Below are 18,708 nucleotides of genomic sequence, written 5' to 3'. Positions count from 1 at the left end.
GACCCTGGGAACATGACTTGGGCCAAAATCAAGAGTTGGACGCTCAACCAACTGAGCCACCCAGGCACCCTGAAAATAGTTTTTTTGTAAAGTGATTACAATATGGACTTTATCAGAACTTTAAGAATTTACCATAAAACCAATGTCAAATTAAAAAATGAATTTTAATTCAAAGGATCATGTATAAATGAACAGTCTGAAAACTCTGAAGTGATTCTTTTCCATTGAAAAACAGAAAAGTTATAATATTATCCTAAGTGAATATTTTCAAAAGAACTTTTTTAGAACTATTCTTGTTGGGATCAAGGCAAAATAAATGTTAGTGCCCCTGTATATTTGTGAATATTCTAGGGAGACAAATCTTTCGGTGTTGTAAGTGACTTCAACCTTCATCTGGAACCCAATCTCTCATTTCGGTTATAATCTAATAATATAATTATTAAGCAGGCTAATAAATAAGTTAACCAAGGCTAATAGCCAGTGGCCAATGTCAGAGCTGAATCTGAAACATGTAGGCATTCCAAGCTAGTGTTCTTCCTAGTAGATTAAAATCTCTCACATAAATAAGTTGCCAATTCATCCTACAGATAGAAGTAAGTGATCAGTATACTACATGGAGCAAAGCATAATTGGAATTCCTCATTTCCCAAACTGGTAGTCCTACCACTGTATGTACTGAAAAATGCACTCATGGGGCGCCTGGGTGGCACAGTCGGTTAAGCGTCCGACTTCAGCCAGGTCGCGATCTCGCGGTCCGTGAGTTCGAGCCCCGCGTCAGGCTATGGGCTGATGGCTCAGAGCCTGGAGCCTGTTTCCGATTCTGTGTCTCCCTCTCTCTCTGCCCCTCCCCCGTTCATGCTCTGTCTCCCTCTGTCCCAAAAATAAATAAACGTTGAAAAAAAAAAAAAATTTAAAAAAAAAAAAATGCACTCAGGATATCACTTTGATGGAATGAAGACAAATTTCCTTTCCTGTGGTCTCCTCTAGGATATTAATAATGGAATAGAAACATACACCTCTACATGTACCAGTAACCTGAACATATCTATTGACAGAAATTAAAGAAGGTATACCTTACTCTGGGCAAGAGCATATTTGCGTACCTACATCTCACCAGATCACCTGCTATCCTAGTCCTCTGAATGGGTGGTCACAAAGGCAAAGTTAACTCCACAGGGGCAGGAACCTCGGTCTCCTCCTTCCTCCTTTCTCACCTTTGAGTGAATGTCTGTGACTACACAGAGGTCTTGCCATTTGTTCTTAAGCCGGGAGCCAAGCATCTGTTATGACCAATACTGCATCATTCTACTAAGACTCATGGTTATGCTACCTCATCTGCAGCAAACACAGAATAGGATATTATATTTGTACCATTCCTTCTACTGAAAACAGAGATACAAGTATGACCAACATTGCCAAGGAAGCTGGGGAGGTGTTCTTTAACTTTTATTCTGTACCTTCACGTGTGAATCAGATACAACAAAATCTTTTAAGCTTAACTTGGACAAGTTTTGTTAACTATGTTAATCTCACTTTTGTTAATTCCATAGCAGAACAATAATCTTTTTGTAAAATTTAGATGTTTTGGAGTCACTCTGGGAAAAAAAAAAAACACTTCAGAGGGAAATCAAATAATAATTACAAACAATTTCATCAAATAATTAAAAATAAATCTCAAATCAGTACCTGCCTGTATTGTAAAATCCAGAGGAGACAGCCTATTTAAAGATTGGCTTCTTCAGAAGGTAGGCTGTTCCACAAAGAAAGCTGAGATCTGAACACATTCTAGTTCTCCAAGAGTCAGGGCCAGATGAATAGGAGAAAGTGTGTGACTCGAAAGTTCATTCAGCAAAATAATGTTAATAACTTAATACTGGAGAAACAACTGCATAAAACATGGAAGTGCTGAGAAAAGAAAGGCCAGTGCAGAATTACAACAGTATATTGAAGATCTGCACATCTAGAGGTCCTTTATTCGTGACTGGTGCTCTATGGTTCTTGCTTAGTTTTTCTCTTGGGTAAAATTGCATACATAGGTGACTGGCTAGCTGGCTAGGAGTATGGGTATTCCATTGGTCCCAGAAGTTGTCCATATGGACGTCCCCGTACCAGATGGATAACTCCAACAAGAGGTCTCATCATTATCCCAGTGGCATCAAGATTGCAACTGAAAGCAAAGACATGGCACAAAGAATGGCATTTCAATCTTCCCAAATCTTCAGAGTGTGAAACTGTAAGACTCATTCTAAATCAATGCCAGAAAGCAGTATCTGGGCAATGATCCAGCAGAGAAGGTGGAAAAGGAGGGCAAAGAACAGAGGGAGGTTTTGGGGAGTGGAAGAGGAGAGGATAAGATGCCGAGGGAAAAAAGGTAAAGGGCCAGTGAGAGACAGACCCTGGGTGAGCCAGACACGAGTTTGGGAGTTGCAGGATACATTCTTTCTCTACTTGAAATGTTGATTTTGAACATTTCAAAACATAAAACCAAAACATCTCATTAGCCAAGGGCAGAGTCCCTTGATCTCAGACTTGGTCACATCCCCACCCTTCATTTTAAGCCCTCTTGGGAATGATTTTTTTTTTTTTTAAGTTACAAAAGTAATTGCTACAGAGGTCAAAGGATAACCAAACTATAAATTATGGCATCGAACTAACTACACTCAAAAGAGTTGCTGGAAAGGGCACTGGCAAATCTTCACTCTAAAGACAATTTTACTCTGGGCCAGAGATGCAGGTAGGAAAAACAGTTAAGTGGACGATTGAAAGCTGCACTTCAACTCTTTGTGGCTTTTCACACTGATAATGGAGATGGTTATTTTTGTACCACCAGCTCCTCTTCGTCTTTCCGGTGGAAAAAAATAAACCGTTTTGTTTTCAGGGACCATTTCTCCACCAATCGCAGTCCATCACTTGGCCCTGGGATGGGCATGTAATCCAAGTCTTGCCAAGAACAGTAACACATGCACCTAGATCCCTCTATATTAATTGGTCCAGGGATAGATACTTGGTTTAAACCAGGCCAATCAAAACTCTTCTGAGAGCTTGTACAGGAAAAGTTCTTGCAGCCTTTAGAGACTGCAAGTGCTAAAATCTTGGCACTTCTCTGCATTTTATGAAGACAGACAGATTGACAAAGAAGTCAACCACAGGGAGCGAGTCTTTAGAGGCAGAGAAAAAGAGACAGAAAGTTGATGGCATCATTCGGAACCTGGATAAGGCCTATCCCTGAAATGTTCAGAAACGTGATCCAAACATTTCCTTTCTAAGCTGGTTACTTATTTGTGGTTGCTTGAAACTAAAAGAGTCTTCAGGTTATATTTCCATGTATGACTCCCACGTATATAGTTGACTTATACTACTACCTACCAGAGAAACTTAAATTTTTTACGGTGCATCTGTCGCTGAACTAGTGTTATTATTCTTAGACACTATGCGATATTGGCCTGTATCATCTGTTCTTCTCAGAGCCCAGGTAAACTTGGCCTGACCCTTGGAGAAAAGAGGAAAGACATTTATCTCTTCTCCATAATAAAATGATCATCTAACATTCTAAGTCATTTTATACGAGTATTTCCAATGTCAGCAACGTTGACATTGGTCGTTTTGTTCTTCCAAAAACGTGTGCCCTGGAGCAGAAAAGAATGTATCTTTGAAATAAAAGGCATTGGGCTATCTCCGTAGCTTTTCTTTGCACATACATGTGTGGGCATCCACCCACCCACACAGAGCTTTAACGGTGAAGGCAGGAAGAGGAATGGTAAGAGAGGAATATATATGCTTTCTGCGACTGGATCAATGAGAAAATAATCAGGCAAAATGGAGGTCCGAGAGAATGTGTACCTGTAACGTGTTGTTGTTTGAGCAATAACAAAATTCCTCCTGACGACTCCAGGTGTTAGGTAGAACTTCCTTCAAATTCTCCAATCTGTTTTGCATGCTTCTGTCAGTGCTCTCTTTCGAAAATACAGACCGGTACCCTACCTGGTTCTGCAACAAAACCCTCGGCTTCTGATAGCATAAGGAAGGGAGAAAGGAAGTCCAAATCTATCCGCTTCCTACCAAACATCCCTCCCAGTTCGACCCTACCCACAGTACAGCCTCCCCTTTGTCACACGTCCACCATCTCTCAAGCTCCAGAGAAACTCACCGCCTGCCAATTATTCCAGGCATTTGCCACCTGCAGGCTTCCTTTACGTGGAGTGCTCATCCCTCTTTAATCCGCCTATTATTTCATCCGAACTGACTTTTACTGAGTACTTTTCAGTGTTTGTCAGCCCACTGAGGTCGTATCTATGCTCCCAGGCTCTAATTCACCCTGTATTTCCATACCTCTCTGGATGATAAGTAACCTTGCTATGCTTTCATGTTTACATCACTTTTTAGTTACGACAATAGCAGGACACTACTGTCTGCTTACACAGCTCACTTCCGTGCACCCTCCCCTTGCTCCTTAAAGGTAAGTGATTGGGGCGCCTGGGTGGCTCAGTAGGTTAAGCGTCTGACTTTGGCTCAGGTCATGATCTCACCGTTCGTGAGTTTGAGCCCCGCGTCGGGCTCTGTGCTGATGGCTCAGAGCCTGGAGCCTGTTTCAGATTGTGTCTCCCTCTCTCTCTCTGCCCCTCCCCCGTTCATGCTCTGTCTCTCTCTGTCTCAAAAATAAACGTTTAAAAAAAATAAAAAAAGAAAAGGTAAGTGATTTACTTAGCTAACCAACCTGCATATGCTTCAGCATAGATGGGCCCCTAAAGTAAGTCGTGGGGATGAACAATGGATGCTCTAAGTCAATCTGGTTCCCCTTCCCCTTGGCCAATGGGTGAAGCAGGCATGTCACAGAAAGTGGTCAAACCATCATCTGACCAGGCAAACCTTATCTGCTCTTACAGAAAGGTTCCCAAGGTGTACCTCACTTGCTCTGTGATTTTTGGCTCTTTTTCTTGCCATCATGAACAGGACTGAAGCTCTGAGTTATAGTTCAACACCCAGCTACTCGTCATCGGGCCCAGTTCTGCAGGCTCAGGCTGGGGATTATGTAGGTCCGGAGCTTCATGTGACACGTTGGAATCCGGTGCTAAAACCTAAGGTCGCTTATGGCAGTAGTAGCTAGTGGTGGTTAGTAAAATAGTAAAAGTGGTGACTTTTTTTTTCTCGATCCTCTTAAGGAATTCGTGAAAACATTTGGCTTGGCAAAAAGATTCTTATGACACACTTATGGGTCTCTAAAGTCATTATTAGCTAAATAAATAATACTGCCTTCCTTTCATCTCATCTATATGGTCATGAAACTAAGGAATATTTTTACATACTTTTCATAAAACAGTTGTTGCCTGAAAATTTTATCACTCACAGCTTGCACTGTTATTGTAAAATTGGTATTAGGAATCCATACTGTCCTTGAAAGTTCTATCTACTAGAGTGAAACACAAAAAAATGAGTATCTGAGTTTTCGAGGGCTGCATGGCAGGGTTAACTGCTGCATCCCGATTTCTCCGTGATAAATTAATAATATTTATTTATAGACTGTTGCTAGTAAAATACACAGTAGGGGTATGCGCTAGAAAATGGTCAACACAGTGATCTAAACATAACCAGTTACAGTCATGACTAGACTCTCTGTTTACCATTCTGGAACTGGTGGCGTTTTATTACAATTGCCTATTTACTTGTCTGCCTCTTTCCCCGCACTGTGAGCTCCTTAGGGGCATGGGCCATCTCCTCCCACAGTGCTCAAGAAGTGCTTGTTGAATGTGAGAGTACATAAATGAGCAAATAATGATGCCACAGTAGTCCTACTATAAATGCCGGGAAGAGAGGAAAATATCCAAAAGATTATTTTTTAATTAAAAAAAAAAAACAAACTAGGGGCGCCCAGGGAGCTCAGTTGGTTAAGTGTCCGACTCTCGATTTCGGCTCAGGTCAGCCCTGCATCGGGCTCCACGTTGCACATGGAAGCTGACTGGGATTCTCTTTCTCCCTCCCTCTGCCCCTCCCCAGTGCATGCTCTCCCTCCCTCCTTCCTTCCCTCCCTCTCTCTCTCTCTCTCTCTCTCTCAAAACGAAACCACAAAACAGTTTTGTTCATCTGAAATTCGAAATATTAACAAAAGAACCTGTTTATTTCATTTAGCATATTTAGCATTTCTATTGTTGAAATATTTCTAATGTGACGGGGCATAATAGTTCCTCCAAAAGAAACTCTGTCATTTTGGTGAAGACGAGGTAATATTTTAAATTGGGCAGACTGACTATCTTTTTTCAAATGCTATCCATTATGGTCCGTCTCTCTGTAAAATATTATATGTAATAAGCAGATTATTTGCCTTAGAAAAGCAAGCAGAAAGAATTAAAAGATGTTTTCCAGTAGAAATGAGTCCTCCTAGGTACGCCATATGTCATCAACATAATAGCTACATGCACACAACACTGACATATTTAAGCATCTTTTACAGCAAACTACACCCACTCTCTCTCTCTCTTCGTCCGTCCCTTCCATATTCCAGCCAGTCCCTCCACCATACCGTCTGGATATCCTGTCCGCTTGTTAAAGCAATAAAGTCTAATTTGCCTCTGACTTGTTTTGCTCCTTGTAATAGTACCAGTCTTTTTTTTTTTTTTTAATTTTTTTTTTCAACGTTTATTTATTTTTGGGACAGAGAGAGACAGAGCATGAACGGGGGAGGGGCAGAGAGAGAGGGAGACACAGAATCGGAAACAGGCTCCAGGCTCTGAGCCATCAGCCCAGAGCCTGACGCGGGGCTCGAACTCACGGACCGCGAGATCGTGACCTGGCTGAAGTCGGACGCTTAACCGACTGCACCACCCAGGCGCCCCAATAGTACCAGTCTTAAAGAGCATAAAGACACAGCTCGCTCTGTGTTTCTCTTTATAACAGAAGATGTGAGCAGCCGGTAGGGCTATGGGGAAAGAGTCAAACATTTCACCTGAGTCTGTCCTCTTCTAAAGATACAGTTAACATAGTGATTCAGGTTTTCTAGACTCTTCTATGTTTCAGACTTGAGAAAATATTTAAAATGGGGCAGTTTAAATTCTTAAAATGCACTTGGATGGGGCCAACATACGTATTTTTGTTCTACGGCATTATAATGGAGAGAAGTTAATGTTGCCATTAAAACACAGGGTCACGGTCCTGGGATCTAGCCCTGCTTCAGCATGGAGCCCACTTAAGATTCTTTCTCTCTCCCTCTACCTCTGCCACGCTCGCTGACTCGTGCTCTCTCTCTCTAAAAAAAAATAAAATAATAATAATAAACAAAAAAAACAATTTTAAACTTGAGCTTGAGAGTACCAAGCCGTGTTAAGGAAAAACTTTATTCTGCTCGACGACAGTCTACATTCCAGCCACATGGTCGACAAAATTAGGCAGAGAAACTCCTCTGGGCACATTAAAAACAAAATTGCTGAATAAATGACTGAAAGAAAATAAGTGGGTTTTAAGGTAATAGTGAGACATCAGGAAAATAAGAGAATTCTTTGGAAGACAAATAAGCGTAAGAAGTGAAGATTTCAGTGAGGTAAAATATGCCCTGTAGTCCTGGCAGTATCTGCTGGGCCCTGGGGCACAAGAGAAGGAGTTGAGGGTGTAATGAGCCACAAGTGGTACAAGAGAAGAAGCCCCGAGCCGGACCCTAACCCCATCCCTTCCCTCACATCCCTGCTATGCACATGTCTCTCTCTGTAAAATGGACCACTCAGTGGCAGACTATAAGGCTATGTCCACAATCTGATGACTGTCTTCTCAGCAGCCGTAAGACTGTCGAATGCTATCTTCAAGCTACTGAGAACATAACAAACACACAACTTCAAATCCTATATCCATTCTGACTAACTTCTGAGAATGAAAGTAAAATAAAGACATTTTTAAATACAGAAGAGCTGAGCACTTATTGCCAACAGGCTTTCACTTAAGAGACTTTTAAACACTCTACTTAAGGAGGAAGTAAAATAATTCTACAAAACAAACTGTGAAATGCAAGAAAAACGCAGAAAAATTCTGAAATGCAAGCAGGACCTAACTATGAAGACATATTCGGGGCACCAAAAGTAGACACATGGGTATAGCTAAAGAAATATTGTTCACAGAAAATATGGGGCACCTGGGTGGCTCAGCTGGTTAAGCATCTGACTTAATTTCAGCTCAGGTCGTGATCTAACAGCTTATGAGATTCTCTCTCCCTCTCTCTCTGCCCTGTCCCCACTTGCGCACACAGGCGCGCTCTTTCTCTCAAAATAAGTAAATAAACTTAAAAAAAAAAAAAAGAAAATAATAAAATGTCTTACATACAAAGTTAAAAAAATACAAAACTGAAATCCTCAGTCTCTATGACACATACCATCAGGAGTGGGGTCAAATGCAATGAGAACCAAACCAGCATGGACAATAAGAATGAAATCACCTACCGCCCCCCGTTAACAGTTTACAGTAACAAGACATTACTATTTTAGTGTCTTCATTATTGCCCAGGCTATATGGAACTTCCCTAAAGGGCCGTTAACTCCTTCAACTAAAAGCAGCAACAGTTCACAATCCAGCACTGCTGAACCCCTCACCCCGAAAGTCCTTGCCTTGTTTCAATAGACTCTAAGCTATTATATCATAAGCCTTTCTCAATTCTAATCAAATTTCCACACTGAAGGATCCATTTTAAACCAAACTTCAAATTCTCAACAAGATCTGGTTTTGCTTTTCCCCCCCAGACACGACTAAAACCGTGAAGGCGGTGTTCTCTGTCATCGTGGGAAGCCATAAACACAGCTCTGTCTTATCAACCAGGTGTGGTGGTATTTGGGGAGTGAGCATTCCACAGCAGTTAACATGTTCTCAGGTAATTTTATATTTTGAGGATGGGGATCTAAACATTGATTAGCTTTAGATATTAAGTTAAATAGGCATTTCTAAGGTAGCCACTTAAAAGTGACAATGGATGTATACTTTCTAAATTCACAGAAAAGAAAAATGGAACAAGAAGATTAATAAATGCAAGGAAGGAAACTGAAGAAACAGAAAAATGAAGTACAAACCCAAAGTTATATACATAATAAGAAACAATGCACTATATGAAATTCCTAAGTTAAATATAAAGATTTTTTTACTGAATTTTATTTTATTGCTACTCACATTCCTTTCATAAGAGAAAACAAAAACACACACAGATGTACATACTAACATGCACACACACATGCACAAAGAAAGACACAGGAAAGGTGAAAGTAAATGAATGGAAAGAATGTCGGGCAAATAATGATTGCAGTTACCTGAGGTAGTTTGTTAATATGATAGGCATAATATACTTTAAAGCCAAACCAAAAAAACATCAATGAAGACTAAACAAGGTCAGATCTCTGAACTTCTGTGCACCAACTAACATAATTTAAAAATCTATAAAGCAAAAAATAATATAATATTAATAATATATAATAATATGATGATAAAAACATACAAAGCAAAAAAAAATTAAACATATAAAGCAAAAAACACATAAAGCAAAAAGGTAGGCCTACATGGTGAAACTAACAAGTGTATTTATCCTCAGTTAGGAGAATTTAATACAGCTCTTAGTAATTGATACATCAAAAAAAAATTCAGGAAAGATACTGATGCTGTGATCAGATCAACTGTACAAATTAATATAATGGACATATACAGACTTGCACCACACAACTGAAGAATATACTCTCTTTTTAAGTACACTTGGAAAACTTAAAAATCTGAAGCAAATAAAGCCAAGTCTTACATTTTAAACAGTCATAGACAAACAAGCCATATTTTTTACTCCAAATTAAGTGAATTTAGAAATCTCTCATTTAAAAGCCTCAAATCTGCACTTAAAACCCTCATAGTTTTATATAAAATGTGAACAATATGCTTCTATATAATAATGGCTTAAAAGAAGCAAACAATGGACATTTTAAATATCTTCAAATGGACAAAACTAAAAATGTCACATTATCAAAATTGGTAGGATACAACTAAAACAGGATTGAGAAATCAAACTCACATCACTGATAATACAATAAACTGGAATTAAGAGCAATCAGAAGTGCCCATCACCTAGAGAACATTCTGGCCAAAATATTGAAGCAGGACCTAACTATGAAGACATATTCAAAGAAATTGACACTAAGAGATTCTGCAGAACAAATGTCCTGGACTGTTTAAAAAAAACAATGTCATAACAGCCAAGAAAAGGCAAGAAAAGAGTTATAATAACTGAATGCAATATACAGTCAATGATTTGTTCAAAATCAAAACATAATAACAAAAAAGAAAAAAGTGTTAACATTTTGGGATCAGGAGATTGGAAAATCAACTATGTATTAGGTAATAATTTCATATTAATATTAAATTTCTTGCATGTGAAAACGGTATTGAAATGACATAGGAAATATCCTTGGTTTTAGGTGATTTATGGTGAAGTATAAAGTGTCATTATGTCTATAACTTCTTTTTAAATGCAGAAATTAAAAAAATAAAAAAAATTTTCCCAAATGGGAAAAGTGTCTCTAAACAAACTAAGGAAGTACTTGACATAATAAAGAAAAAAAAAGAATCTCCATTAATCATCATACCCTACAGAAGTGATGAATCACTAAATTCTACTCCTGAAACCATTATTACATGATATGTTAACTGACTTGGGTTTAAATAAAATTTTAAAAAATCTTCATAATCAATATTGGTATATTAACAGCACAATTTTTACTCCCGCTGGCCAAAAATGGAACAATTTCAGTTGTAAAGTAAATAATGATACCACTGGATTATAACACAAGTAATAAAACAAATATCCATGAGGCTATACTGATATAAATGATGGAGGAAGGAAGGAAGGAAGGAAGGGAGGAAGGAAGGGAGGAAGGAAGGGAGGGAGGAAGGGAGGGAGGGAGGGAGTTAGGAAGGAGGGAAGAAGGAAAAAACACAAATTTTCTGTTCTGAAAAATTCCAAATAACCCCCTTCTAGGATACAGAACTTAATCACTCCTCCTTGAATATGTACTGGACTTAGTTACATGCCTCCAGCTAACAGCTAATGAAAGGGAAACATACTTCCTTACCAGAGGAGCAACCCACCCTCAGTGATCAAGATTAACATCATCAATGATAACTAAGGGAGACAGTATGTACCTTCTGATATGATATGAGGAGAAGGGAATATCATCTATTTGGAATTCTTCCCCCAAATCCATAACCTCAGTGCAATCATGAGAAAAGATCTGAAAAACCTAAACTGAGGGACATTCTACAAAATACCTGATCAATACTCTTCAAAACTGTCAAGGTCGAAAAATAAAATGAAAGAGACAGACTGTCACAGATTGGATAAGAATGAGGACCAAATGCAATATGCGTATCCTAGAAAGACTCCTAAAACAGGAAAAGGACATAAAGAGGGAAAACCACTGACATCTGAATAAAGTCTGTAGTTAAGAGTATTGCAAGAATGTCAGGTTTTCAATGATGCAAATATAACATGGTTATGTAAGATATTAACATTGGAGGAACCTAGGTTAAGAATATATGGAAATTCTCTGCACTATATTTGCAACATTCCATAAATCTAAAGTTATTCCAAATTTTAAAGTTTTTTTTTTTAAAGAAACTCTAAAATCAGAAAGATGACAGGGATACCTACTAAGACAATCTACAGCTTAATAAGAGATGGAAAAGAAAGAGTGGAGAAACTGAAAGGGAGAAAGGAATCTTTTTTCACAAATCATGTGATTTTTTTTTTTTTGCTTAAATCCAAAACAGTTCCCAGAATAATCACTGAAATAAATAAAAGAGCTTATAGCAAGTGTGCAGGATATAAGATCAGTACAAAAAAAATCAACTGTATTTCTAACTACCAGCAATATACAAATAGAATATATTTTTCAGGAAGGGGATTTTAGCAAGTCTATAAAGAATATAGAAATAAATCTAAATAATTATGCATAACATCTCTAAAAGGAACATTTGAAAAATGTATAGATGATAAAGAAGATTCCAATAAGTGGAGAAACAAAAGTTCTCCAAGACAGAAAGTTATTTCTATAAAGATGTCAACTCTCATCAAAATGATTTATATATCCAATGCTATCACAATAAAAATCACAACAGGAGTTTTCAAGGAACTTGGCAACCTATTTCTAAAAATATATTAATGAAAAATAGCACGGATGTTCCAAAAGAGAAGAAACAAGAGGTGAGACTTCCCTATCACAGAGCTTCTACATGCTACATAATTAAGACAGCATCATTTTGGTATATAGATGGACACAACTGAGCAAAGGAACAGAGCCCCAGGTACCAGAACAAATCATATGCAGAAATCTGATTACAAATCTACTGGCTCTGCGTATCCCTGGGGGGAAAGAGTGATTATTTAGTACATGATTCGGGGACACTATGGATACCCTAATGAAAAACCTCACACCAGAGACAAAAATAATTACAGATGAATCAAAGACTTAAATAACAAAAGCAAAATTTAGGGGTGCCTGGGTGCCTCAGTCGGTTGAGCATCTGACTTTGGTTCAGGTCACGATCTCACAGTTCATGGGTTCGAGCCCCATGTCGGGCTCTGTGCTGACAGCTCAGAGCCTGGAGCCTGCTTCGGATTTTGTGTCTCCCTCTCTCTCTTTCCCTCCCCTGCTCACTCTCTCTCTCTCTCTCTCTCAAAAATAAAATAATCATATTTTTTTTTAAAAAAGAAAAGCAAAATTTAAATAGCCAAGCAGTCTACTAAGAACCGCATAAAAGATATGAACAGACATTTCACAGAAAAGTAAATATGAGTGGGCAATAATAATATAAAAATTTATCAACCTCATTAGTAATCAGGAAACAAAAATAAAAATTAATATTGAGGTACAATTTTATACTTTCCATACTACCAAAAATGAAAAGAATGACAACCAAAAGGTTGTTGAGAATGTGGTATAACAGAAATATTTGCATATTGTTGGTAGAAATATAAATTGGTCATTTTAAAAATCAACTTTACCTACTAACATTGAAAACGTAAATGCATGAAAACAGCAATGTGGTTCTTAGATACAGACTCAGAATTTTTTTTTCTTGCACTTTCGGACAAGGAGAACAAGTCAAACATTCATCAAGTAGAATAGACCAAAAACGTTCACCATACACCGGAATACTATACATCAAGGAAAACAAATGATCTAAGCTATCTGCGTCAACATGAACTGATGTTAAAATATCACATTTTTCAGTTTAAATACAGTATTATCCCATTGTCTATATTTCAAACACTGGCAAAAAAAAAAACAACCAACTCACTCTTTATAGGAAAGTACATAGACAAATGGACAATCGTAAAATTATAGAGAAAATCAGTAGACGGGGAAAAAAACGCTTAGAACAATGATTATATTCGCAGGGACAAGAAGAAGGTGTAATTAGGGAGGAACAAGGGAAAGGAGGTTCAGAATTATTGAAAGTGTCACTTTTCTTAAGTTGAGCCTAATAATGAGTAAAGCTCAGTCACAAGTTAGGCGAGGCATGCTGGATGGTGGTTTAATTTTTACTACTTAACTACTAACATACATCACACACACATGCATATAATGCCTCTCCTGTAACACAACCTCCCAGATGTGCAGGTGTTAAGTGGTCCGTTTGGCGTTGACCTGTAGGAACAGGAACTAGGGAACGTGGCACAAGAAGGGCTAACATTCTGGCTTCTGCTGTTGATGTCTCTGACCCAGAAGACTCCTGTCTTTGGTCAGCATGCACGAAACTGTTGTAGATTAACGTGCTAAGAATCTTCAAGGAGAGCAAAATCTTAAAGCCATCATAATTTTTAACAAGGCTATGGAATCCAGCATATGAAAAGAAGCCAGGAGGCGGAGTCTAGCATGGTGAAAAACTATCTACATGTGTGTTAGGAAAAACGGATCTTAGCATTTGTTTAGGCATAAAATATGAATGGTATCTAGGGCTGCTACTTTCCTTCTCTGGTCTGTTTCCTTATCCATAAAATGAAGGGTTGAATAACAGTCTCTAAAGGCAGCTAGAATAGCTTCCAGTTCTCAAAGTCAAAGATTACAGATGTAAGAGAAAAAAAAAATAACATGAAATGCATAGTCACAGAAGAAATGTGAAAAAAAGTCATTACACAAATGTTAAAGATACAAACTGTGATGACAGCAAGTACAAAGTTTATTTCATCTGCATTGAAATATTTATCTGTAATATACCATAAAGTGAAAATTCTCTTTTAACTTGTATATCAAAGAGAAAACAACCCCACAAAGAAGCTCAAGTAAAATATTTTCATGATATACAAATGCCATTGAAGTGAAAAGTCTTCATAAGACCACCCAACCTTGACAAGTGTATTCACATAGGATTTAAAGAGTAATATTTGTATGACATACAGTAGGTGGTCTTTTGCGTGGGTGAAAGACTCCAGCTGACTCTGGTTCATGAATGCCTCTAGGAGAATTATGATGAATTTCTACCTGGCAGACCATAATGTTAGTCTAAACTTCTAATTCTGCTTTCAGAATTGCATATCTTCTTTGTGACGGAATATCCAAATTTCTTTAATCCTGTGTGTGCGTGTAAGCATCCATATGTGTATTTAGGTAGTATGCACCCAAGGGCACTGCTTTTTCTTTTAAATACTTATTGTTTATTTTATTGACTTGGCTATCGGGAAGAGAAAATGTAAAATTTTCAGCACTAATCATAACTTAGGTTTTCTGGCACAACTACATTCCTTTATTTGGCTTTTCTTTCTCTACGCGTCATGTCAAATTGTTTTATTCTATATGTACTTTGTGCCGTAAGTTACTTCAAACCATTTTCAGTATATGAACCAATGAATGCATATGTACAGTATGTGTCTCCTGATTTTGAATGAAACATAGCTTAAATAAGGTAAATTTCTTGGATCATCAGAAAAACATGAGAAAAACAGAACAAAAGATGCCATTTGAAATCACATCATTACGCTGGAGAGGATGTGGAGAAACGGGAACCCTCTTACACTGTTGGTGGGAATGCAAACTGGTGCAGCCGCTCTGGAAAACAGTGTGGAGGTTCCTCAAAAAATTAAAAATAGACCTACCCTATGACCCAGCAGTAGCACTGCTAGGAATTTACCCAAGGGATACAGGAGTACTGATGCATAGGGGCACTTGTACCCCAATGTTTATAGCAGCACTCTCAACAATAGCCAAATTATGGCAAGAGCCTAAATGTCCATCAACTGATGAATGGATAAAGAAATTGTGGTTTATATACACAATGGAATACTACGTGGCAATGAGAAAAAATGAAATATGGCCTTTTGTAGCAACGTGGATGGAACTGGAGAGTGTGATGCTAAGTGAAATAAGCCATACAGAGAAAGACAGATACCATATGTTTTCACTCTTATGTGGATCCTGAGAAACTTAACAGAAACCCATGGGGGAGGGGAAGGAAAAAAAAAGAGGTTAGAGTGGGAGAGAGCCAAAGCATAAGAGACTCTTAAAAACTGAGAACAAACTGAGGGTTGATGGGGGGTGGGAGGGAGGGGAGAGTGGGTGATGGGTATTGAAGAGGGCATCTTTTGGGATGAGCACTTGGTGTTGTATGGAAACCAATTTGACAGTAAATTTCATATATTGAAAAAAAATAAAATAAAATCACATCATTAAAATGAAGCAACTTGAAAAACTATAACAGTCGTTACACTCTGTTTTGAATTTCAAGAATATGGTAACTTACTTGCATATGTCATCTTCTGGGTCTTCAAGCCCAAATCTCTCATCAAATGTAAGCTGTATCCAAACATTTTCTTCTACTGCTACTAATCTCCATACCAAGACCATATTTCTTGGATAAGTATGAGGAAACCTCGGGCTGTGAATACTTCCATTAGTAGACACAGTAATAATTCTCTCATGCTGGGGATCTTGTACTCCTAAAGCAAAAATAGAGGCATAGACACACATTTAGAACAGACATCTCGAAAACTGCAGGTCTCAAAATAAATGTTTGCTCTATCATCCATATTTTAACCCAAACATGTGTTGGGTATGTCTCACACAACAGAAACCAAGTATCACTCTTTTCAGAACTCACCCAGAAAAAAAAAGAATTATTACTATTTTTTATTTTTCTAATATTCATTTTTGACACAGAGAGAGACAGAGTGCAAGGAGGGCAGGAGCAGAGAGAGAGGGGGACACAAAATCCGAAGCAGGCTCCAGGGCCTGAGCTATCAGCATGGAGCCTGACGTGGGGCTCAAACTCACAAACTGGTCAGATCATGACCTGAGCCAAGATCGGACACTTAACCGACTGAGCCACCCAGGCACCCCAAAAAGGAACTATTTTAACAATATTGAATAAAAACCTCAGTACTTTTATACTTGAAAGAACATAACACATTAGTCTTAATTATTGAAATGTCAAACTACCAACTCATGGATTCCTGAAATCATAACAAAGCCGACTTAAGGCCCTCATCCTCTAAGAACTTATCAAATATGAGTCATATTAAAAAGAAACTTGCATATAATTCTATGTTTAAAAATACAAACAGTGGGGCACGTAGGTGGCTCAGTGGGTTGAGTGTCTGACTTCGGCTCGGGTCATGATCTCACAGCACGTGGATTCGAGCCCCACTTCAGACTCTGTGCTGACAGCTCAGAACCTGGATCCTGCTTTGGATTCTGTGTCTCCCTCTCTCTCTGCCCCTCCCCCACTCATGCTCTGTCTCTCTCTGTCTCAAAAATAAAATTTAAAAAAATGTTTTTAAATACAAATAGTGAATTTGCCCCCATTCTTCAGCAGTGATTGTAGCAACTGTTCATTGAGTATTTATGTTACTCAAATTACATTATTTCACATTGATAAAATGCAATTTAAGAATACTTTTCTTAGAAATTTCTTGAATTTAAAAGACTGAATATCAAGGGTCATGTATTAGCTGGAAGATTTTGAGGTTAAAGAATAACCTGTCTTATTGCTAAAAAAAAAAAAAACAAAATAACTTTAGTAAGTTGAAGTTATGATTCTTCAAGCAGCTTTTTCATTCTCTTAAACTTGGCTATTTCAACAATCAGTCTGGTAAGTATTATTTTATATGGTCAGGGTTGGAAGACAGGGTTAAGACCAATATAAGTTCTTTGAATATATACCAGTGTGCATTATGAAGAAAAATCATTATACTAGTAAATATGTGTTAGTTGCCACAGAATTTTTAAATTAAATCATTTAATGTCACCATTCTTCCTATTCAGAAACATGTTCCCTCTTATTGGATGCTAATATTTAATACTGCTATTGGCTATATTAACTTGTATGAAATAATCAATACTTCTTTTATGCACATAATTTAGCACCAATCTATCTCCTGAGAACAAAGATGGATCTATCAAGTTAGATGAATTCTTTTCTATTCTGACAAATTTTCTTTTAAAAATGATGACAACAGGGGTGCCTGGGAGGCTCAGTCAGTTGAGCATCCGACTTCAGCTCAGGTCATGATCTCGTGGTCTGTGAGTTCAAACCCCGCATCGGGCTCTGTGCTGACGGCTCAGAGCCCAGAGCCTGTTTCAGATTCTGTGTCTCCCTCTCTCTCTCCCCTCCCCAACTCATGCTTTGTCTCTCTCTCTCTCTAGTCAAAAATAAATAAATATTAAAAAATTTTTCTTAAATAAATAAAAATCATGAAAATTTAGGGGCGCCTGGGTGGCTCAGTCGGTTGAGCGTCAGACTTTGGCTCAGGTCATGATCTCATGGTTCGTGAGTTTAAGCCCCGCATCGGGCTCTGTGCTGACAGCTCAGAGCCTGGAGCCTGCTTCAGATTGTGTGTCTCCCTCTCTCTCTGTCCCGCCCCTGCTCATGCTCTGTCTCTGTCTCTCAAGAAGTGAATGGCTTCACTTAGATTGGCTACAATTTATTATTTGCCCCATTTTGTCTAAAAAAATGCCTGATATAAACCAAGGCACTCATTACAAATATAGCAGTGTATGATTTTTCATATACAATCTAGAAAACTGAATAGCTACGAAAAGATCTGAATTCTATTTTGATAATCTCAGTCACAAAAGATCATTGCCAAAATGTATACACTTAAATGGTGTTTACATCTTTTTTTTTTCTTTATAATTCACATTTCCACGACACTCTAATTAAACATAATTTAAAGACCAAACATCTAGGTCTCCTCTGTGGTCAAAGGATAGTAAACTTCCTTGTAAGTTACTGCTCCCGAAAACTCATCTCTAAATGCAGTGAGGTTTGCCACCAAACACATAGGATTTACACCGGATTGTCACTTTCATGTGAATCTCAAACAACCAGGGCTATAATCAGAAAAAAAAAAAAAAAAAAAAAAAAAAAAAAGCAACACACATTAAGTTCTACTAAATTAGGAGTCTACATCTGTAGTTTCATTGTTTAAAAAATAATCTTTCTAAACATATAACTTAACTAGTATTTTAAGGAAAAGAGAAGTATATATTCTATGACTATTTTATTGAACATGTACGATCCACTGGACAGTATACTCAAAGAAAAGTAGCAAAGAAATAAAACCAATGTTTTTAGTCAAAACTCTAAATTATTTACAACACACTCCTGGCAATGTATTCTAAAGAGGAATCAATCTTGGTTCATCTTAGATAGTGAATTTAGCATGAAAAATGAAAATATATATGAACACTAAATTTAAAAATTTATAATTATATA

At 37.8% G+C, this 18,708-nt stretch overlaps 1 protein-coding gene across 1 annotated transcript in view; it reads right to left on the bottom strand.

Annotated features, from left to right (window-relative positions):
* PDGFC (platelet derived growth factor C) overlaps window positions 1-18,708 on the bottom strand; it is a 205,917-nt gene that overhangs the window by 75,693 nt on the left and 111,516 nt on the right. Inside the window, exon 2 of the mRNA XM_045464701.1 lies at window positions 15,736-15,931. Within this exon, the coding sequence (XP_045320657.1) occupies window positions 15,736-15,931 (196 nt within the window). The remainder of the gene's footprint in view (window positions 1-15,735; window positions 15,932-18,708) is intronic.

The sequence above is a fragment of the Leopardus geoffroyi genome, chromosome B1 (genome assembly GCF_018350155.1).
Source record: "Leopardus geoffroyi isolate Oge1 chromosome B1, O.geoffroyi_Oge1_pat1.0, whole genome shotgun sequence".
Lineage (NCBI taxonomy): Eukaryota > Metazoa > Chordata > Mammalia > Carnivora > Felidae > Leopardus > Leopardus geoffroyi.
Note: the sequence above shows the minus strand (reverse complement) of the source record. Positions and strands in the feature narration are given on the sequence as shown.